The 22,271-nt window shown below is 53.2% G+C and overlaps 1 protein-coding gene across 5 annotated transcripts in view; it reads left to right on the plus strand.

Moving 5' to 3' along the window:
• Mlxipl (MLX interacting protein like) overlaps nucleotides 1–20,772 on the plus strand; it is a 51,724-nt gene extending 30,952 nt beyond the window's left edge. For 3 of the 5 annotated variants that reach the window (XM_040731409.1, XM_040731408.1, XM_005080357.4), the window contains 15 exons: nucleotides 3,485–3,567; nucleotides 3,712–3,801; nucleotides 4,068–4,112; nucleotides 5,243–5,435; nucleotides 5,517–5,597; nucleotides 10,981–11,165; nucleotides 15,407–15,947; nucleotides 16,197–16,264; nucleotides 16,340–16,496; nucleotides 16,644–16,759; nucleotides 16,848–16,967; nucleotides 17,088–17,215; nucleotides 17,941–18,064; nucleotides 18,778–18,907; nucleotides 19,561–20,772. In XM_040731409.1, the coding sequence (XP_040587343.1) occupies nucleotides 3,760–3,801; nucleotides 4,068–4,112; nucleotides 5,243–5,435; nucleotides 5,517–5,597; nucleotides 10,981–11,165; nucleotides 15,407–15,947; nucleotides 16,197–16,264; nucleotides 16,340–16,496; nucleotides 16,644–16,759; nucleotides 16,848–16,967; nucleotides 17,088–17,215; nucleotides 17,941–18,064; nucleotides 18,778–18,907; nucleotides 19,561–19,679 (2,049 nt within the window). In that variant the 5' untranslated portion in view covers nucleotides 3,485–3,567; nucleotides 3,712–3,759 and the 3' untranslated portion in view covers nucleotides 19,680–20,772. Of the gene's footprint in view, nucleotides 1–3,420; nucleotides 3,568–3,711; nucleotides 3,802–4,067; nucleotides 4,113–5,242; nucleotides 5,436–5,516; nucleotides 5,598–10,980; nucleotides 11,166–15,406; nucleotides 15,948–16,196; nucleotides 16,265–16,339; nucleotides 16,497–16,643; nucleotides 16,760–16,847; nucleotides 16,968–17,087; nucleotides 17,216–17,940; nucleotides 18,065–18,777; nucleotides 18,908–19,560 lie in introns of all 5 variants that reach the window. The other 2 variants (XM_040731407.1, XM_013120802.3) reach the window with 2 other exon arrangements.
• Nucleotides 20,773–22,271: the final 1,499 nt, after the last annotated feature.

Genomic DNA, 22,271 nt, shown 5'->3' on the forward strand with positions numbered 1-22,271 from the left:
CTGAGCATGGGAAGAGACAGGTAGGGTCCAGGGTCTTTCCTCAGTACTCCTGTTGGTGATACTGGGGCTGGAACCCAGGGCCTCACATACACTAGCCAAGCACTATACCACTGAGCCACACCCCACCCTCACTGGGGGATTCTAGGCAGGGGCTCTACCACTGAGCTATACCCCAGCCCCTCACTGGGGGATTCTAGGCAGGTGCTCTACCACTGAGCCACACCCCAGCCCCTCACTGGGGGATTCTAGGCAGGGGCTCTACCACTGAGCTATACCCCAGCCCCTCACTGGGGGATTCTAGGCAGGTGCTCTACCACTGAGCCACACCCCAGCTCCTCACTGGGGGATTCTAGGCAGGGGCTCTACCACTGAGCCACACCCCAGCCCCTCACTGGGGGATTCTAGGCAGGGGCTCTACCACTGAGCCACACCCCAGCCCCTCACTGGGGAATTCTAGGCAGGGGCTCTACCACTGAGCTATACCCCAGCCCCTCACTGGGGGATTCTAGGCAGGTGCTCTACCACTGAGCCACACCCCAGCCCCTCACTGGGGGATTCTAGGCAGGGGCTCTACCACTGAGCTATACCCCAGCCCCTCACTGGGGGAGTCTAGGCAGGGGCTCTACCACTGAGCCACACCCCAGCCCCTCACTGGGGGATTCTAGGCAGGTGCTCTACCACTGAGCCACACCCCAGCTCCTCACTGGGGGATTCTAGGCAGGGGCTCTACCACTGAGCCACACCCCAGCCCCTCACTGGGGGATTCTAGGCAGGGGCTCTACCACTGAGCTACACCCCAGCCCCTCACTGGGGGATTCTAGGCAGGTGCTCTACCACTGAGCCACACCCCAGCCCCTCACTGGGGGATTCTAGGCAGGGGCTCTACCACTGAGCTATACCCCAGCCCCTCACTGGGGGATTCTAGGCAGGTGCTCTACCACTGAGCCACACCCCAGCCCCTCACTGGGGATTCTAGGCAGGGGCTCTACCACTGAGCTATACCCCAGCCCCTCACTGGGGGATTCTAGGCAGGTGCTCTACCACTGAGCCACACCCCAGCCCCTCACTGGGGGATTCTAGGCAGGGGCTCTACCACTGAGCTAATGCCACCCCAGCCCTGTCTGTGATGAAGGCCTGTTCAATCAAAGTCTCTGAAGAGAAATAACAGGCAGCGTGTAGCATGAGAGGAAATCACAGGAAGGAGTGGAGGATGGTGTTCCCTGTAGAATAAGACTAGAGAAGAGCCTGGTGGCATGGCCCGTGCCGGCCACAGCACTCAGGAAGCTCAGGCAGGAAGTACACACTTTTGAGGCAATCCTGGACTATATAAGGACTTCTTTCATGAACTGTCACAGTTAGGTTTCTGTTACTGTGAGGAGAGACCGTGATCACGGCACTCTTTTTTTCTTTTTTGTTCTTTCGTGTTGGAGTTTCTCTGTGTAGCCCTGGCTGTCCTGGAATTCACTCTGTAGACCAGGCTGGCCTCGAACACACAGAGATCCGCCTGCCTCTGCCTCTTGTAAAGGAAAACATTCAATTGGGTCTGGCTTACAGAGGTTTAGTCCATTATGGTCATGGCAGGCGGCCTGGTGCTGGAGAAGACGCTGAGAGTTCTAAGTCTGGATCCACGGGCAGCAGAAGCAACTGTGTTCTACACTGAGCAGAGCTTGGGCACATATGAGATCTCAGAGCTCGCTCACACACACACACACACACACACACACACGCAGTGACACACTTCCTCCTATAAGGCCACACCTGCTCCAACAAAGCCACACCTCCTAATTGTACCACTCCCTATGGGGGCCACTTTCTTTCAAAGCACCGCATAAACCAAACAAAATGGAAAGTAGACTATGGGTAGGATACACGACAGCCAGGTCAGGAGGAATTTGGAAACCCAACTGAGTCTGAGCGGTGTGTTTCTTGCCCTGGAGGCTGTAGGGAGCTGTGGGCTGTTTTAGACCCACACAGCAGCAGAAATGATGAACTTGAGTATGAGGCTGGTGTCAGGGAGGGTCCATGCAAGGAGCGACTCAGACTAGGGGTGAGAAAGGATGGGGGGAGGGGACAGTGGATGAACTGTCTGGGATCTTGTTGCTTTGCCAGGGTCGGTCTGTGGACTGGCAAGGATTCTTTGCCCGTTTTGGAACAGTAGTAGGAAGAGAATTCAGGGATCACCAGGGAGCGGTCAGGTGGCGGGAGATCAGGGAGACAGCTCCCGGGGCTGGTGGAGAAGGTGGGTGCTGTGGAAGGGCCTAGAAGGATGGAGCTGGGCCTTCTGGGGAGAGACTGAGTTTCCACACTGAAGATGATGTGTCGAAAGAGCCTGAGGACAGCCTGGAGAGGTGGCTTAGTGGTTAAGAGCATCGGCTGCTCTTTCAGAGGCCCTGAGTTCAATTCCCAGCATCTACATGGCAGTTTACAACCATCTACAATTCAATCTGGTGTGCAGATGTACAAGACATACATAAGTCATTTTTTTCCTTTCCATATTTATTTTTATATTGGTGTTTTTCCTGCTTGTATGTCTATGTGAGGGTGTCAGGTCCCCCTGGAACTGGAGTTATAGACAGTTGTGAGCTGTCATGTGGGTGCTGGGAATTGAACTCCGGTCCTCTAGAAAAACAGACAGTGCTCTTAACCACTGAGCCATCTCCCCAACACCAATAAATCTCTTTTTAAAAAGAGTTTGAGAGGAAGGGCGGTGGTGTCACATGCCTTTAATCCCAGTACTTGGGAGGCAGAGACAGGCGGATCTCTGAGTTTGAGTCCAGTCACGATTACAGAGTAAGTTCCAGGACAGCCATGGCTATACAGAGAAATTCTGTCTCAAAAATCAAACAAGCAACAACAACAAAAAGTTTGATGACAACCTAGGCTACATAGTGATTCCAGGCTATCCCACATTATAATAAATAGCAAGAATCTGTGTCAAAATGAATAATTTACACAAGGCCTGATGATGTATCCCCTGAGTACAGTTGTTCAGAACCATCCTTGAGGATGGGGTGAGGCTCAGTAATAGGATGCCTAGAATCTCCCAGTGAGAGGTTGGGGTGTGATTCAGTAGCAGAGCTTGTGTACAGAGAGAAAGAGGGAGAGAAGGAAAGAGGGAGGCAGGGAAAGAGGGAGAGGGAGGGAGAGGAGACGGGGAGAGGTGTAGTTATAGAGTGCTTGTCTAGAAGCAGGAAAGCCCAGGTTCCCTCGCCAGCACAGTGCAAAATTGCCATGTGGCGAACTCAGGAAGTTGAGGCAGAAGGATCAAGAGCTCAAGGTCATCCTTAGCTACGCAATGAGTCTGAGAGAGAGAGAGAGAGAGAGAGAGAGAGAGAGAGAGAGAGAGAGAGAGAGAGAGAGAGAGAGAGAGAAAGAAAAAGTGGTCAAGCAGGATTATAAAGTGTGTCACTCGACTTCCAGTCTCCTAGGGTGGAGGAGGAAAAGAGGTCTGGGAGCCTCTGACTTGGCCCCCCTCTTCCCTCAGATGTGCAGCGGAGGAAGAGCCCAGTGTGTGGCTTCGTGACCCCCCTGCAGGGCTCTGAAGCCGATGAGCACCGGAAGCCTGAGGTATCGGAGACGGCCTGCCCACTCTCTGCTTATCCAACCCCAGAGGTCCCCTCCCTGGGGGGGATCGGGTGTGAGGTGGGGTGGGGGTCTGGCCATCTAGGGCGTCACCCATCGCGCTGAGCCCTGGTACCCGTCGTCCCCTAGGCTGTCGTCCTGGAGGGGAATTACTGGAAGCGGCGCATCGAGGTGGTGATGCGAGAGTACCACAAGTGGCGAATCTACTACAAGAAGCGGGTCGGTGGGACTGGCAGGGGCGGAGCATCACTTGGGGCTCAGAAGAGGATCCCGTGGCCCCACCCCAAACCCCACCCTCAACCACTCCATTAAGTCCCAGCGGGACAGCTCTGCAGTGGCCCCGGGTCTCCCTGGGGGCCAGCTTCTCTCCTTGGGTGGTGGCAAAGGACGGGGCTAGGGGAACTAGGAGCTCCAGTGGCTGGGGATGGAGAGGGAGTGACTCGGTGAGGACAAGGGATTCAGTGTCCACCTTTGTGTCCCCTTAGCTCCGTAAGTCCAGCAGGGAAGGTGATCTCCTGACGCCCAAGCAGGTGAGTGCCAGTAAGTCTAGCGGGAAGGAAGGGCATCCAACTGGAGAATTGAAAAAGTCTGCCTGGCTGACCAGGACAGGGTATGGGAGAGGTAACTGGGTATGGGACGAACGGGTGTGGCTTCTTGGATGGATGGTGCAGGTGATTACTGAAACTTTCTCTTCTTGGGAAGATGCCGTTGTGAGGCAGGAGGATTATAGTGAGCTCGGGGCCAGCCTGAGGTAAATTATGAGTCCAGCACCCGTGTGAGCTGCAGAGTGAGACCTCCTTGTCTTACGAAAAGCAAACAAGCAAACCGAAGGGGAAAAGGAAAAGCAGAGCAGACAGATGGTGTGAGGCCCAGGGGAAAGGCATCCACAGGATGGGAGTCTCAGACAGAAGTGAGCAGACAGAAAGCCAGGCCGAGGCTGAGGCAGGAGGATTGCAAACTGAAGGTCAGTTCAGGAAGTTTGAGGCTACCTTAGAGACTGTCTTCAAGAACAAAAACTCAAAACAAAACAAACCAACCCAACTAAGACGTGGCTTGATGGTGTACGCCAGGAACGCCACCGCTAAGGAGGTAGAGGCAGTGAGATCAGGAATTCAAGGCTATCCTCTGCTACACAGAAGTCCGGGGCAGCTTGGGCTACATAAAACCCTCCCTCAAAAACTTAAAGCCAGTAAGATGTGATGGTGCTTGCCCTTGGGAGGCAGAGGCTGTTGGGTCTTTGTGAAGTTGAAGCCAGCCTAGGCTACGTAATGAATTCCAGGCCAGCTAGGGATATGTAGTGAGACTCTATCTTTTTTTGTTTGTTTTTTTCGAGACGGGGTTTCTCTGTGTAGCCCTGACTGTCCTGGAACTGGCTATATAGACCAGGCTGGCCTCAGACTCACAGAGATCTGCCTGCCTCTGCCTCCCGAGGCAGCCAAACTACAGCACAGAAGCAAGCAGGAAGGGCTGTTGTCCATCCAGCTCTGCTTCCCGGGAGGACTTGCGAGAGGCCAGTAGGCCGACCTTGGCCTTTTAGACTGGGTGCCAGGCCATCCGAGGTGCTGTCCTCTGGGGAGGCTGTCCCTCCAGAGTGGGGAACCACTTGGTCCTCGGGCAGGGGTAACCGAGGACCGGGGCGGTGACCTCTGTGTCCCGCCAGGTGGAAGGTGGGTGGCGGCCACCAGAGCAATGGTGCGAGCAGCTCTTCTCCAGTGTGTTGCTCGGGGGCTCCGAGGAGGAGCCTGGGGGCCGACAGCTTCTGGACCTCGACTGCTTCTTGTCCGATATATCCGACACACTCTTCACCATGACACAGCCCGGCCCCTCGTCCCTGCAGCTGCCCCCAGAAGACGGTGAGGAGAGAAGGGGGCAGGGGGGAGGGGCTGAACCATCTACCTTGCCTGCAGCCTCCAACCTCACCACTGTCCCTTCAGCTTACGTTGGCAATGCTGACATGATCCAGCCAGACCTGAAGCCACTGCAGCCCAGCCTGGATGACTTCATGGAGATATCAGGTGGGACAGGACCTTCCCCAGGAGGACGGGTAGACCGAAAGGGTCAGTTTGAGAAAAAAAAAAATCTCAGAGACTAAAAGGCTTTGTGCAGTGGGAGGATGAGTGGTATAATTGTGTGTGTGTGTGTGTGTGTGTGTGTGTGTGTATGGTGTTAGGATTAGAACCCTAGGCCTTGTGCCTACTAGGCAGGGGTTCTGCCACTGAGCCACGCCCCCAGCCCCTCACTGGGGATTCTAGGCAGGGGCTCTACCACTGAGCCACACCCCCAGCCCCTCACTGGGGATTCTAGGCAGGGGTTCTACCACTGAGTCACACCCCAGCCCCTCACTGGGGGATTCTAGGCAGGGGCTCTACCACTGAGTCACACCCCAGCCCCTCACTGAGGGATTCTAGGCAGGGGCTCTACCACTGAACCACACCCCCAGCCCCTCACTGGGGAATTCCAGGCAGAAACTCTACAACTAAGACACACATAACCTTAGCCTCTCACCAGGGGATTCTAGGTGGGTGCTCTACCATAGATCCTTTATTGTCTAGCATGGGAAAGTTCTTGGGTTCTATCCTGAGCACTTCATAAGCCACTGTGACTGACAAGGAAATTCCAAACATCAAATCTCTTTGGGTTTTTTTGGTTTTGTTCTTTGCTTGAGACAGGGCTTCTCAGTGTAGCCCCGGATGTCCTTTGCCTCCTGAGTGCTGGGATCAAAGGGGTACACCATTGCATCTGGCTGAGAAGGTTGAAACCTCTTAAAGCTTCTTGCAAGGTGGCAAGTTTCTCAGACTCCTCTCTTCCCAGGCTGCTGAGCTACTGGTGTGCCCAAGTATTTCTAGATGCTCTGTCCTTGTATGAGCCCATGAGGACAAACCTTCTATGTCTCTCTTCTGCCTCTTTGGTTTTTCTTTTGACACAGGGTTAGGCTTTTTATTTTTTTAAGATTTATTTATGTATCACATATACAGTGTTCTGCCCACATGCCAGAAGAGGGCACCAGATTGAATTGTAGATGGCTGTGAGCCACCATGTGGTTGCTGGGAATTGAACTCAGGACCCCTGGAAGAGCAAGCAGTCAGTGGTCTTTTTTTTTTTTTTTTTTTTTAAGATTGATTGATTGATTATGTATACAGTGTTCTGTCTGCTTGTATCCTTGCAGGCCAGAAGAGGGCACCAGATCTCATTACAGATGGTTGTGAGCCACCATGTGGTTGCTGGGAATTGAACTCAGTGCTCTTACTTCTGAGCCATCTCTCCAGCCCAGTTAGGGTTTTGTTTTGTTTTATGTTCTATCTTTAATTCTATTTTTTTTCTCAATTTTTTTAAGTTAGGGTTTTATTGCTGTGAAGAGACACCATGGCCGTGGCAAATCTTTAAAGGAGAACATTTACCGCTTCAGAGGTTTAGTCCATTGTCATCATGACGAGACATGGCAGCATGCAGGCAGACACGGTGCTGGAGAGGTAGCAGAAAGATCTTCATCTAGATTCACAGGCAGCAGGAAGGGGCAGTGACACTGGGCCTGCCTTGAACTTCTGAAACCTCAAAGCCCTACCCCATTGACATACTTCCTCCAACAAGACCACACCTACTCCAGCAAGGTCAATTTCCAAGAGTGCCACTCCCCCCATGAGGATGACCCAATTGGGGCCTTTCCACTCCCCCCATGAGGATGACCCAATTGGGGCCTTTCCACTCCCCCCATGAGGATGAGCCGATTGGGGCCTTTCCACTCCCCCCATGAGGATGAGCCGATTGGGGCCTTTCCACTCCCCCCATGAGGATGACCCGATTGGGGCCTTTCCACTCCCCCCATGAGGATGACCCAATTGGGGCCTTTCCACTCAAACCGCCACACGAGGTGCCATCCCAGCTTTCCTTCTGTTGCTCTGACAAAAGCTCTGACAGAAATCAGCTTAGGGAGGGAAAGGGTTTCTCTCCCCTTCCAGGTGACAGTCCGTCACTGAGGGAGGGCAGGGCAGGAGCTCCAGCAGGAACCACGGAGGAGCCAGGACTGCTCCTTGCTTAGTGTCCTCATTGGTATCACTGCTGCTGTGATCAAACACCATGACCAGCAGCAACTTGGGGAGCGGAGAATTTGTTTGGCTTAGACTTCTGCATCACAGGCCCCTGAAGCGAGGGGCAGGAGCGGATACATAGGCTGTGCTGGGCTTGCTGCTTCTTCTCCATGGCTGTTCAACGTGTTTGCTCGTGGAAACTCGGGTCCCCTGCCTTCGGTGGCTCCACCTACAGCGGGCTGGGCTGTCCTCCGTCCATCACTATCCTGTAGGCTTGCCTACGCCTGATCTTAGGGAGACATTTTCTCAGTTGAGACTCCCTCCTCTACTTTATGTCAAGTAGATAATTAACAATCAAGACAAAGGCCAGCCTGACCTAAGCAGTCCCTCAATTATCTTCCCTTCTCAGGTAACTCTAGGAAATCACTAAGTTGACAGTTAAAGTTAACTAGGATACGGCTCGTATGCAGTCCAGGCCGGCCTCACACTTGCTGTATAGCCAAGGCCACCCTGAACTCGGATCCTCCTGCCTCAACCTCCCGTGCTGCCATTAGAAGTGTGTGTTTATCACCATGCCCAGAGTGTTCGCTCTCCCTCTTTCTCTCCACCGCCCCCCCACCACTTACCTAAGATAGAGTTTCACTATGTAGCCCAGGCTGGCCTTGAACTCATGATCCTTCTGTCTCAGTCTCCTGAGTGCCTGGATTCCATGTGTGAGTCACAATGCTTGGTGCAACTTGCTTCCTGACTTCCCCTGGGGTCTTCCTTCTGCACAGTGCTGTCTTCCATGAATGTATTTCTGCCTTTCTTTCCTGTTGTGTTGTGTTTGTTTTTCAAGGCCGGGTTTCTCTGTATTGCTTTGGAGGCTGTCCTGAAGCTCATTCTGTAGACCAGGCTGGCCTCGAACTCAGAGATCCTCCTGCCTCTGCCTCCTGAGTGCTGGGATTAAAGGAGCGCGCCACCTCTGTCTGGCTGTGCGCGCGCATTTCTTGCGCACTGCTCCTCACAGGCATGCATTTAGGGCCCTTAGGGGTCAGGAGGCTATCGGGGCTGAGCCTGCCTCTCCCAAACTTGAAGAGCCCAGTCTGAGAGGGAAGCTTCACTCGGTGACACACCCCCTTTCCAGCTCCTTCCCTACAGGGTCCTGGGCCTGTCATTTAAGAGGGGAGGCCTATGGGGTGGGTACTAGGGAATGAGGAACCACCCCTATCCCCGCCCCTGCCTTAGCCCTGGGTGGGTGGGGTCTCCCAGGGCCAGAAGTGTTGATGGCAGTGCCCTGGAAGCAGACCTGCCCCCAAGGACAGCAGCTCCATCTTGTCCCACAGACCCCTACCACAGGTAGGAGCTCAGCTGTGCCCACCTGGGCTCTGGGCAAAATGCAAACGTTGGAGTTTGCAGTAACTTTTCCGTCAATGCCCGGTGGGAGCCGACTGGGGCAAGCATGGCTCTCCCGGAGCAGGTGGTTACAATGACCCCCTGGAGTTGGCCATGCTCAGGGAAAGCCTTGAGCCACCAGACTTTCCATTCTGTCCTTTTTCTGGAAACGCTGCTGAAGGTACACAGTTCTACAGAAGCAGGGGGCTGGGGACGGCAGGTGTAGGGACAGGGAGTGTGGCTGGTTAGTGTGGGGACCAGGCCAGGGGAGAGCTGGGACTTGATGCTCTCTGGAGATGCCGGGGACGGTGTGAACAGCTCGAAGCAAAGGGGTAGCAGGCTGTTTTGGCATGACGGGTGTGGCACAGGACTGCGCTTTAATTTTGGGCTTCACATGGCCTGCTGACAAGGCCCATGGTCCTTGGGGGACAGCGGTAGGACTCTGGTGACCACTTTCTGGCCCCTCCCCAGATCCCTTTGTACAAAGTGGGGGCACAGGACAGCGTAAAACTACTTCTGACACTGGAAGAGTCGTGGGTATGGCAGGCGGGCCGTCATCAGTCACACACTAGGGACGGGCAGGCAGGCAGGCACTTCATGTCACTGCATACTGATACTCAGAACCTGTTTGCTCTTTCTGGCCAGGCAGAATCACCTAAGACAACCACGCATACATACTACACACATGCCAATGCACAACACATATGCGTGCTCACACACACATTCATACCCACGCATCACCACACACATAGGTGCTTATGCATATACACGCACACATACACATATACAAAACTACCACACTCATACATGCTCATACACATGGACAAACACATAAGTATATACACACACATACATACATATGTCAGATACATGCTTACACATAGAGGCCTACATGTATACATACACACATATACACATGTACACGGCATACTTATGTATGTATACATCATGTACACACTTTCACATGCTCTCAGACTTGCATATACACATATGCACATACATATACACATTGTACTCCCATATGTACTCCCAACACGGGTATATATACAAATATACATACCACATAGACAGACACGTACTACACAGGCATACACACATGCATACCCTGACCCTGTGGCCCTCCTTAACTCACTCAGATGGGCCTTATGTCAGAAGGTCTGACCAACTCTCCTGGATTGAGATTCTGGAGGGAAAGTGGGGTGCCGCAGCCCACCAAACCCTGTGGGGAGCTAGCATGGTGAGGTCTGCTCTGACTGACCCAAGAAGCCCTGGGCACAGAATCCATGCTGGTCAGGGTCAGAGAAAGGTGCCCGGAAGGGAGAGGGTAGGCGGGGTGTCGCCCCAGCCCGGGATGTGGTTAGGCCATGAGCAGCCTGCTTCCCAAAACCAGAATAGCCAGGGCTTACACAGCCCACACCCTAAGCAATCTGGCTGCCTTGTCCGCCCCTTCCACAAGCCTCTCAGGGTTCCTGGCTCCCTGTCACTCACACGGCCACTCTGAGCCCACTCTGTGTCCCCCAATGTCAGTCTAGGCTGCGCTCTCACAGCCTAACCTTACGATCTTTCAGCAAGTCTAACCTGTGCCCGACCCACTGACCTCATGACCCCTTGATTCATCCCTGACACACTCAGGCAACTCCCCTGTACCCCACCTTTTTCCTTCCCAGAACCTCTCTGTGACCCTTTCTTTCTAGAATGCCAACAGGGCTTAAAAAAAAAAAACAGCCACAGGGAGGGGCAGTGAGTCCAGAGTGGGGCTCCGTGGGTGAGCAGCTTCCTGGGGTCCCTGCTCACTCACTCCCAGACCCCACCGTCTCTCCAGGACCGTCTTCCTGGTCTCTGGTGCAGCTTCCCCTGGTGGGAGGGAAACCATTTCAGTCTCACTGAGGCCTCCCACCTCCCCTGGTCCCTGGCCCACTTCTGCTCAGACGTGGATGGTATCAAAAGGCCTACCTTGAGTCCTTAATGTCAACTGCTGCCCTTTGTGTCCCAATTTCAGATTTCTTCACCAGCTACCGGCCCCCGCAGATGCCCACATCTTCGAACTTCCTAGAACCCCCCAGCTTTGGCCCCATGGCTGACTCCCTCTTCAGCAGTGGGATCCTGGGCCCGGAGATGCCACCGCTAGCCTCCTCTTCCTCCTCCTCAGGGATGACCCCTCTCTCAGGGACCACCCGCCTACAGGTGAGCATATCCTGTTCTGCAAAGCCTGCCTGGGGCCAGGAGGTAGCTAGACACTTTCTGGGCCAACCCGGAAGAGATCTCGGGAGAACACGACCAGCAGAGTAGAGACCCCTACAAACAGAACGAAATGAATTGATTGAGAGGAAGACAGAGGGCGTAAGAACCACAGAACAACCCAGAGGAGGGGTTTCTTGTTGCTTTTTGGGTTTGGGTTTTGGTTTTGAGACAGGGTCGGTCTCCGCCCTGGATGGCCTTGAGCTCACGTATATCTGACTGCCCCTGCCTCTGGAGTGCAGGGACTGAAGGCGTGCGCCTCCGTGCCTGCCCAGCATTCTGGGTCTGAGTGAATGGGCTGTTGAAGGGCAAGCCGGATGGGACAGGAACGTGTGCTGGAAGCAGGAAGGGAGTGTGTGTGTTTAGGCAACTGCAAGCTGGCGTCTTATTTCAAGAACTCCTGTACCTGATGCAGAAGTCATTACCCTGCAACTATTAGGTATCTGTTCCAGTTTCATTTCTGCTGCTGAAAAGGCAAGTTAGGGAGAGAGAGAAAAGGGGTTCCTTTCAGCTAACAGACCCAGTTAGAGTCCATCATTGTGGAGAAGTCAAGGCAGGAGCTCCAAACAGCCAAACCACATCTACAGTCAAGAGCAGAGGAGAATGATGGCGAGCATCAGCTCCACCCCTTGTCTCTGACACAGGTCAGGATCCCCTGCCTAGGGAGTGGAGCCACCCATGGTGGGCTAGGTCTTTCCATATCATGGGATCCCCAGTAGGCATGCCCACAGGCCAACCCAATGTTGGGGCTCCTCACTGAGGCTCATCCCAGGTGGTCCTAGGTTGTGTGGTGTCGACAATGAAGCCTAACCGCTCCAGTGTCCTTTTCTCCTATCAAGGAACTTTTCACACGCTTTTGTAGATGATTGTGAGAGGTCTCTTTCCTCCACCGGGCTTTGGGGGGCTGTTTTGGCCACCACTGCATTCCTTGTACCTAGTGGTTTCCACACCCAGAGTGTCATTCAATGAATGGTTGCCCGGTGAATGAGAGCACAGGCAGACACATGCGGCAGGAAACGGAAAGATCATTGTAGACCGTGGTGCCTGCGTGTGTGGGTAACTGAATGTAAACAAAATGGTCTGGTGAGTAGCTGGGCCGGTGAGTGGATTCTCACATAAATAGTTTGGTCGATCGATTGAGTGAACCAGAGGGTGCATGGGCGGGGGCTCCACGGCTTTGTGAATGGATGAATGGTCTGTCACGTTAGTGGTTGGTGAATGTACAGACGTTACATGGAGTATGGATGGGCTGGTGGGAGAATGAGGAGTTCAGATGGTTGGATCTGCTGGTAAATGGCTGACTACCTGTGGGCTAGAGCCGAAGTCAGTCTCGTCACTGTTACGCCTTGGAAAACAACCTCAGGGAAAGAGTTATTTTGCTCATGGCTTCCGAGGCTTGAGTCTATGGTGGGGGAGGAGGTGAATGGTGGGGGAGGAAGGGAAACCGAGCCGAGGAGCTAGGAAGCAAAGACGGGAGGTGGGTGCTGGGGAGGAAGAGTGAACCCCACCCGCCGCTACTCCATCTGGACTCCCAAGCCGTGAGCTTACATTCACCGCGTGCCCCTCCCCGCCCCTTATTAAAGTTACTTTGTCTCTTGCTGTGACAAAATTTCTGGCAAAAGCAACTTAAGGAAAGGTTCCTTTTATTTTCTTTTGTGTGTGTGTGTGGTTTTCAAGACAGGGTTTCTGGGTGTTACAGTCCTGGAACTCACTTTGTAAAACCAGTAGCCTTTAACTTTCTGAGACTTACCTGCCTCTGCCTCCTGAGTGCCGGGGTTAAAGGCGTGCGCTTCTTTTGGATTTGAGGGTTACAGTGGAGAAGGCACGAATGACAGCAGCGTGACGGGGCAGCTGGCAGCACTGTGTCAGGGGGCAGAGAGCAAAGTGCTCAGCCAGCATTCTTAGTTTTATTTGATGATGATGATGGCGTGCGCATGTGCGTGTGTGTGTGTGTGTGTGTGTGTGTGTGTGTGTGTGTGTGTGTGTGTACAGGCATGATGTACAGGGCATGCATGACAATAGTGCACACACAGAGGTCAGAGAACAACTTGAAGGTAGCGGTTCTCACCCTTGCACCATTATGTGGTCCCAGGGACTCAGGTCAAGGCTCGGTGGTAAGTGGTTACCCACTGAGCCATCTTACCAGGCCCCCTTACTACTTAAAAAATAATTTATTCTAAGTTTTGTGTGCATTGGTGTGAAGGTGTCAGATTCCTGAAACTGGAGTTACAGACAGTTGTGAGCTGCCATGTGGGTGCTGGAAATTGAACCCAGGTCGTCTGTGCTCTTAACTACTGAGCCATCTCTCCTGCCCCCATACTCACTACATTTTTATTTGTTTTGTGTCCACGTGAGTGTGTGTGGGTGTACATCATGTGGGTGTCAGAGAATAACTTTCAGGAGTTGGTTCCCTCCTTCCCCCATGTGAGACCCTGGGGTCAAGCCCAACTCAGCAAGCTTGATGGCAAGTGCTTTAAGTCTCTGGGCCACCATGCTGGCCCACTTTTTCCTTGTTATTCAGTCTGGGATCCCACCCCCATGGAATGGTTCTGCCCACACCAGGGGGAGTCTTCTCTCTTACCTAACTCTCTCTGGAAACATACTCAGAGACACACCTAAGAGTGTGTTTCACTAATGCATACCCATGCCTTTTTTTTTTTTTTTGAGTGGGGATTGAGACAGGGTTTCTCTGTGTAACAGTTCTGGCTGTCACAGAACTTGACCAGGCTGGCCTCAAACTCACAGAGATCCTCCTGCCTCTGCCTCTCGAGTGCTGGGACTAAAGACATGGGCCACCACCACCCGTTGCACTACCCATATCTTAATTGAATCAAGCTGACCATGGAATTTAACCAGCGCACCTCACCCCCTTAGTTTATCCACTCTGGAAATGCCCCCAGCAAAACACCCACCTCACCCACTTCATAGGCGTTCCTTAGTTCTGCCGATCCAGATTAACCATCACAGCTGGGGCTGAAACAGAAATGGGTGAGCTCATAGATGGAGAATAACTAGGTAAAAGAGTGCAAAAGATGGATGGATGGCCGGGCGTTGGTGGCGCACGCCTTTAATCCCAGCACTAGGGAGGCAGAGGCAGGCGGATCTCTGTGAGTTCGAGACCAGCCTGGACTACCAAGCAAGTTCCAGGACAGCCTCCAAAGCCACAGAGAAACACTGTCTCGAAAAACCAAAAAAAAAAAAAAAAAAAACAAAAAACAAAAGATGGATGGATGGACAGGTGGGTGGATGGGTAATACATAGAATGATGGGAAAGTTAGTGGAGGTAGATGAATGGGTGGATGGATGGATGATGGATGGGTGGGTGGATGGATGGATGGGTGGATGGATGGATGGGTGGATGGATGGATGGGTGGATGGATGGGTGGATGGATGGATGGGTGGATGGATGATGGATATGTGGATGGATGGGTGGATGGATGGGTGGATGGATGGGTGGGGGGATGGGTAGGGGGATGGATGGATGATGGATGGGTGGGTGGATGGATGGATGGGTGGATGGATGGGTGGGTGGATGATGGATGGGTGGGTGGGTGGATGATGGATGGATGATGGATGGATGGGTAGATGGATGGATGGGTGGATGGATGGATGGATGGATGATGGATGGATGGGTAGATGGATGGGTGGATGGGTGGGTGGATGGGTGGATGGGTGGGTGGGTGGATGGATGGATGGATGGGTGGGTGGATGGATGGATGGATGAATGATGGATGGATGGATGGGTGGATGGATGGATCCATGTATAGATAGATAAATAATGAAGAAATGAGGGGATGGGTGAATGACTTAATGTTTTATGGATAAATAGAAGGATAAACTGGTGGATAGTTAGTGGATAGATGAATAGATTAATGAAGACTCGATTACTAGCTGTATTGGATAAATTATTTGGTGGGTGAATGGATCACAAATCATCAGTAAGACTGATGTGCCCTGTCTAATTTGTGCATAAAGTTTATACTAGGCTACAATTGTGCATTAGATTATAATTTCCAGGGTATACATGTGTGCCTGTGTGTATACCTGTGTGTGCATGTATATAGATCAGTTCCCCTCTGTCTTCAGTACCCAGTCCGGTACCTAACAAGGGCAGAGGCTTCCTGGTGTATGTGGGCAGGTCCCTCCCCTGGTCTCTCATAATCCTGTCGACCCTACCTCTCACCTAGGTTCGGAACAGCTGCCCTGGACCCTTGGATCCCGGTTCCTTTTTGAGCTCTGACTTCCTTCTTCCTGAAGACCCAAAGACCAAGATCCCACCTGCTCCTGTGCCAACTCCTCTCCTCCCATACCCCACCCCTGTCAAAGCACAGGGCTTAGAGCCCTGCACCCCAGCCCCCTTCCCTACAACGGCCCCACCTCCCACTTTGTTACCAGAAGAACCCTTCTTCTCTGCCAGACTCCCGTTCACCACGGTCCCTCCTGCTCTGGGAGTACCCACACTCCCCACCCCCACCGCGTTTGCCCCTACCCCACAGCCTGCCCCTGCCCCTGCCCCTTTCTCTGTAGACCATGTGCCCCATGGGTACCCAGAACCTGTCTTTAGGCCTCAATTCACCATGCCCCAGGATATGCAGCCCAGACGCAAGCCCTCTACCCCGTCCCCTGGTGGACGGAAAGCCAGTCCCCCAGCCTTGGCCCCTACCACAGCCAGCCCCACTGCCACTGCCAGAGACAACAACCCCTGCCTTACACAGCTTCTCAGGGCAGGTGAGATGGGGAGGCGAGTGGACAAGTCTCTGGGAGGGACCAGCTCTGAAAGGAGTGGACAGGCTGTTAGGGTGGAAGGCTAGGGTTTTAAGGTGGGTCTGGGGGGCAGAGAGAGGGTAGAATGACACTGGGGACCTGAGCTATATCTGACAGGGGTGTGTAGGCTGTTGGGGAACAAGAAGGGGTCTTAAATGGTGATGGACTTGATTGGGCCAGTCTAGTGGCCCTCATAGTCCTGCCTGTACCCAGCCAAGCCTGAGCAAGCACTGGAACCTCTGCCTGTGCCCAGCACCGTCCTCCGGCCCCCAGAGTCCCTGGTAAGATGGTGGGCACTGGGATGTGAGGGTCGGTCTAAGGCCTTTACCCCAACTGGCTACCCTTCTCCATCCCAGCAGGATACCGTCTCTGAGCTCCTCCGTGCCCGTGCCTTCTTCCCTCCGATCCCGGCCCCTACACCACCTCAGCCACCTACAGGCCCAGCCACACTGGCCCCTCCCAGGTCCCTGATTGTCCCCAAAGCAGAGCGGCTGTCACCCCCAGCACCCAGCGGTAAATAGGGCTAGAGGGATTGTGGGTCTTAGAGGAAGGAGGGAGGGGGAAGATGAAGGGTCTGTGACTGGGGTTAGGGTGACAGGGATGGGGCAAGGGGACCTTCTCCCTTGTGTTGGTCTGTCTGTGGGTTTGTCCCTGCCACAGGCAGTGAGCGGCGATTATCAGGGGATCTCAACTCCATACCGCCCCCGGGGGCACTGAGTGTCCACCTGTCTCCCCCTCAACCTATCCTAAGCCGGGGTCGTGTAGACAACAACAAGGTATGTTCTGTCTCCTGACCCCCAAGATGCAATGGCCACCAACCTTACCCCGGCTTTCCTAGGCTTATCTCCCTTTCTGCTTTCCAAGATGGAGAACCGACGCATCACACACATCTCCGCGGAGCAGAAGAGACGTTTCAATATTAAGCTAGGATTTGACACCCTTCATGGACTTGTGAGCACGCTCAGTGCTCAGCCCAGCCTCAAGGTGAGCCCCCAGCCAGAGGTGCACACCCCCTTAGAGTCACGGAGCCCCTCCTTGGGCCAACACCCAACACCAGATCCCAGGGCCTGCCAGCATGGAGGCCCACACTGGTGGCGCTCGCAGGTGAGCAAAGCAACAACGCTGCAGAAGACTGCCGAGTACATCCTGATGCTGCAGCAGGAACGGGCAGCCATGCAGGAAGAGGCACAGCAGCTGCGCGATGAGATAGAGGAGCTCAACGCTGCCATCAAGTAAGCAGGGTGAAGCTCAGCAGAACACCTGCCTAGAATCCCCCAGTGAGGGACTGGGCTGTGGCTCAGGGGTAGAGCACCTGCCTAGAATCCCCCAGTGAGGGGCTGGGGTGTGGCTCAGGGGTAGAGCACCTGCCTGGAAACCCCCAGTGAGGGGCTGGGGTGTGGCTCAGGGGTAGAGCACCTGCCTAGAATCCCCCAGTGAGGAGCTGGGGTGTGGCTCAGTGGTAGAGCCCCTGCCTAGAATCCCCCAGTGAGGGGCTGGGGTGTGGCTCAGTGGTAGAGCACCTGCCTAGAATCCTCCAGTGAGGGGCTGGGGGCATAGATCAGAGATAAAGTACTTTCCTAAAAATCTACCAGTACAGGCTTGGGCGCATGGCTCAGTGGTGGACCAACTGCCTGGAATCCTCCTGTGAGGGAGGAGACATGCTTTGTGGTAGGGTGTTGGCATAGCATATGCAAGAACTGAATTCCATCTCCAGCACCTTACAAAACAAAACAACGCTGGTGGTGGTGGAGCACGCCTTTAATCCCAGCATTCAGGAGGCAGAGGCAGGTGGATCTCTGAGTTCAAGGCCAGCCTGGTCTACAAAGCAAGTTTAGGTTATCCAAGGCTACGCAGAGAAACCCTGTCTCAAAAACAAAGGAAAAAAAAACAAACAAACAAAGCAGTGCTGGGGTAAAGGAGGCGTGTCCTCACTCTCCCTGACCCTGTCCATCCACAGCTTGTGCCAGCAGCAGCTGCCAGCCACTGGGGTGCCCATCACACATCAGCGCTTCGACCAGATGCGGGACATGTTTGACGACTACGTCCGGACCCGCACACTGCACAACTGGAAGTTCTGGGTGGTATCCTTACTTGGCCTGAGGGTGGTGACTGCTGCTGTTGCTACAGACCAGGTTGTGTATTAGACCTCAGGCTGAGCTGTAGGGCCCCAGGGGAACGGGCTTTGGTTGTCAGGCCCTGGGGTTGCAGGAATGTGTGTCAGCTGGGTCCTGGAGCTGAGAGGGGGCAGAGCAGGGGTGGATGGTTGGGAGAGGTCCCTGAAGGCAGTCTGGAAGAATCTAAAGCCCCAGTCGTGTGAGGCCGAGAGAAGGCGGACCAGCCACTCTTTCCTGGGTCCAGTGTTGTGTTTGATCTCCCACACTAGAGATTGAACAGGGGCTCTGGCCCAGCCCTCCTTTACATTTTATTTTGAGACAAATTTCACTAAGTTGGCCAGAGTAGCTTTGAACTCGTGATCCTCCTGCCTCTGCCTCTGAATAGCTGGGATTACAGGCCTGTGCCATCAGGCCAGTATTTAGGAGACTGAGCCTGGAGATATGGGATGGACTAATACAGAATGAGGGCTCTGGAGGGAGTAAGGGGAGGGACTGAGAGATAGAGAGATGGGCGAACAACCCTTACCAGAGAGGGATTGGAGCAGAGCGGTTCTCCCAAGGGTTCGTGGTTAGACAGTGATAGCTTTTCTGGGCACTGGCTTGGGTCAGGTGTCGTAGCTGTGTGTGAGGTGATGGGCTGCTGTCTGGGTCACTGGTGTGTTCCTTGACTCCAAACCCAGTTCAGCATCCTCATCCGGCCTTTGTTTGAGTCCTTCAATGGGATGGTGTCTACAGCAAGCTTGCACAGTCTCCGTCAGACCTCGCTGGCTTGGCTGGACCAGTACTGTTCCCTGCCTGCTCTCCGGCCAAGTACGTGAGCCACCTTCCTGTCCACTAATGTGTGAGGCCTTGCAGAGCACCTGCCTAGAATCCCCTAGTGAGGATCCGGGACATGGCTCAGTGGTAGAGCACCTGCCTAGAATCTCCTAGTGAGGAGCTAGGGGTGTGGCTCAGTGGTAGAGCACCTGCCTAGAATCTCCTAGTGAGGAGCTAGGGGTGTGGCTCAGTGGTAGAGCACCTGCCTAGAATTCTCCAGTGAGGGACTAGGATGTAGGTCAATGGTAGAGCACTTGCCTAGAATTCCCTAGTGAGGGGCTGGGGTGTAGCTCAGCAGAAAATCACCTGCCTAGAATCCCCCAGTGAGGGGCTGGGGGTGTGGCTCAGCAGAAAAGTACTTTTGCACCATAATGCACAAGACCTTGAGTTTAATCTCCAGTAACACAGACACTTGTGGGCCTTCAGAGCAGAGAGTTCAAACCCAGCCTGCTTGGTCCCCAAGTGGAGTTTGTCTTGAATACAGCCTAGGGTTTAGTCCATTCTACCTCTACACCGTGGATGGTCCTTTAGTCTCTAAAACACCTAAAGAAAGAGGTCCTGGGAAGGGCCACCTGCTTAGCTAACTAGTATTTCCCCCAGGTTCTTGACTTCATCCCTGACCTTAAAGGCCTCTCACCCTCTTCCAGCTGTCCTGAATTCCCTTCGTCAGCTCAGCACATCCACCAGCATCCTGACCGACCCGAGCCGTGTGCCTGAGCAAGCCGCACGGGCAGTCACAGAGGGCACCCTGGGCAGACCACTCTAACCCTGGTGAAGGCTCACAAGCTCCAAGGACAACTCGGGGGCACCCCCCTCTTACTGAGTTGAGCAGATTCCAGGTTTTACACTTAACCACCTCCTGCAGATGGAGAAGAACCCGGTTCCCGTTTCTGCACTGCACTAATGCTGTGATCCCTGGTGACTGTTACTCCATCTTTGGACCTCCATTTAATAATAGAGGACCCCAAAGGCATTAGCAACTCTAACACTGGGGCCCTAAGCAGGCCACTCAGGGAGCTCTGAGGAGAGATGAGGTCAAGCTGTTTCCTTATGATTCCCTGCTTTGGACAAAGGGCACCACCCTAAGTTCCTGAACAGGGAGGCAGAATAGGAGATCCCCTCTCTTTGCTCCTGCAGGGGCGACATGGGGAGCTGCAGGGTGACTTCCTGGGTGGCTACTGAAGTCTGGTGCCAGAAGAGATCAGGGCAACTGGAGCAGGGCAGGCATCTTGCATATATGTAGATGTGTGTGTGTGTGTGCATATGTGAATTTTATAAAAATATTCTTGAACAATAAAAGCAAAAACTGTCTGCAAGGGTGTGGGTGTGATGGGAGCGTGTCTCTCAGTGGAGCACGGAGAACCGGTAGCAGCGAAAGTTGGCTTTCTGTGGGACCCTGTGGGTCATAGGACAAGCTTTGAGTGCCTTTACGTGTGCTTGTGTGCAGGGGCACTCGGCTGTGCTTGCGTGGAGGCCAGAGCTGCTTTGGGTATCTCCCTCACTGGGCATAGTGATGCACACCTTTAATCCCAGCACTTGAGAGGAAAAGGCAGGTAGATTTTTGTTCCAAGACAGGGTTTCTCTGTGGCTTTGGAGGCTGTCCTGGAAAACTAAGCTCTTGTAGACCAGGCTGGTCTGAACTCAAGATATCCGCCTACCTCTGACTCCCGAGTGCTGGGACTAAAGGCGTGCACCACCTAACACCCCACTTTGAGATTTAAAAAGACTCATTCCCTCTGTTCCCAGTGTGTTCTCTCTCTGCCTCCTGCTGGCTGGCTGATGTGAACTCTCAGCTGATACCGCCTTTGCTCCTCCATCTAACTCTGAAATCCTAAGACAATTAAACCCTTTCTCTCTTATAAGTTGCCTTTGGTCCTGGTGTTTCGTCCCAGTGTCCGCCCCTGAAGGTCCTCCTGGGACTCTGCATCCTCCCCACCCCCTCATGACCCACCCCACTCTCCTGAAACCTGCTTCGTGCCGCTAGTCCTGTCTTCTTCCGCCTGGTGTGTGTACCCACGCGGGTAAGAGATGGCTGGCTGTCCAAAGCTTTCCTCCTTACCTTGGCTAGAGGAAGATGGCTCTTGGAGTGTGGCCCAGCAGGGGTTGTTACTGGGTTCTCTCTCCTTCTTCCTTGTTGACTGTGTTAGTTAACCTGTGCATCACTGCCACCACAAGGCCGGACAGAGAAAGGTTGAGGGAAGATTTGTTTGTGCCTGTGGTTTCAGATCATCAAAGTCCATTGTGGGGGAAGGGACGGCTGCAGACATGTGTCGCTGAGCTTCTTTACTTCATGGCTGACCAGGAAGCAGAGAGGCTGGACCCAGGGCCTCAATCTAACTGTCGAATATCTGCCCCTACCAAAATACTTCCATGAGTCAGGCCCCACTGTTAAGTGTTTCTGTTTTTCTTTTTTCTTTTTTTTTTTTTTAGGGATTGATTTTTTTTGAAGATTTATTTATTTATTATGTATATGCAGTGTTCTGTCTGCATGCGTGCCTGCAGGCCAGAAGAGGGCACCAGATCTCATTGCAGATGGTTGTGAGCCACCATGTGGTTGCCGGGAATTGAACTCTGGAAGAGCAGTCAAAGCTCTTAACCTCTGAGCCATCTCTCCAGCCCCGTGTTTCTATTCTTTTTTTTTTTTTTTTTTTTTTTTTTTTTTTGGTTTTTTCAGACAGGGTTTCTCTGTAGCTTTGGAGGCTGTCCTGGAACTCACTTTGTAGACCAGGCTGGCCTCGAACTCACAGAGATCCGCCTGTCTCTGCCTCCCGAGTGCTGGGATTAAAGGTGTGCACCACCCACGCCCAGCTCCATAAGTGTTTCTTATAAAGCTGATTACCCAGGTCCTAGAGTATGTCTCCTAATCTTGAGATGAGACCTGTAGAAAGATTAAATGAAGCAAAAAAAGTGTCTGAGGCCAGCAGGATGGCTGAGTTCATTCTGGGGCTTGCTGCCAAGTCTAGTAAACTAAACCCTATCTCCTGACCCCAAGTGGTGGAGAAAAAGAACCAGCTCAGAGCCAGCTCCCGTCTTATATGTTGTATTCTGGCCTTCAGGAGTACCAGAAGCTGTGCCCCCCATGCATATGTACACAAAATGAATGTGATTTTAAAATATTTTAAATGTATGAACCAATACACGTAAAAGGCTTGGGGAATGAAATGTGTCTGCATGTGTGTGGTGTGTGCACATGTCCATGTGGTTTTGTGCACATGTGTATAGGTGCATATAGAGGCAGGAAGTTGACATCAGGTGACTTTCGTGGTCAGTCTCTACTACTTTTCCAGTGAGTTTTTATCAGTAGTTGTGTTATGATTCTGGGTCCCGGGATAGAGACTATCATGTACCCAGGTCCCTC

This window comes from Mesocricetus auratus, unplaced genomic scaffold (genome assembly GCF_017639785.1).
Source record: "Mesocricetus auratus isolate SY011 unplaced genomic scaffold, BCM_Maur_2.0 Super-Scaffold_100025, whole genome shotgun sequence".
NCBI lineage: Eukaryota > Metazoa > Chordata > Mammalia > Rodentia > Cricetidae > Mesocricetus > Mesocricetus auratus.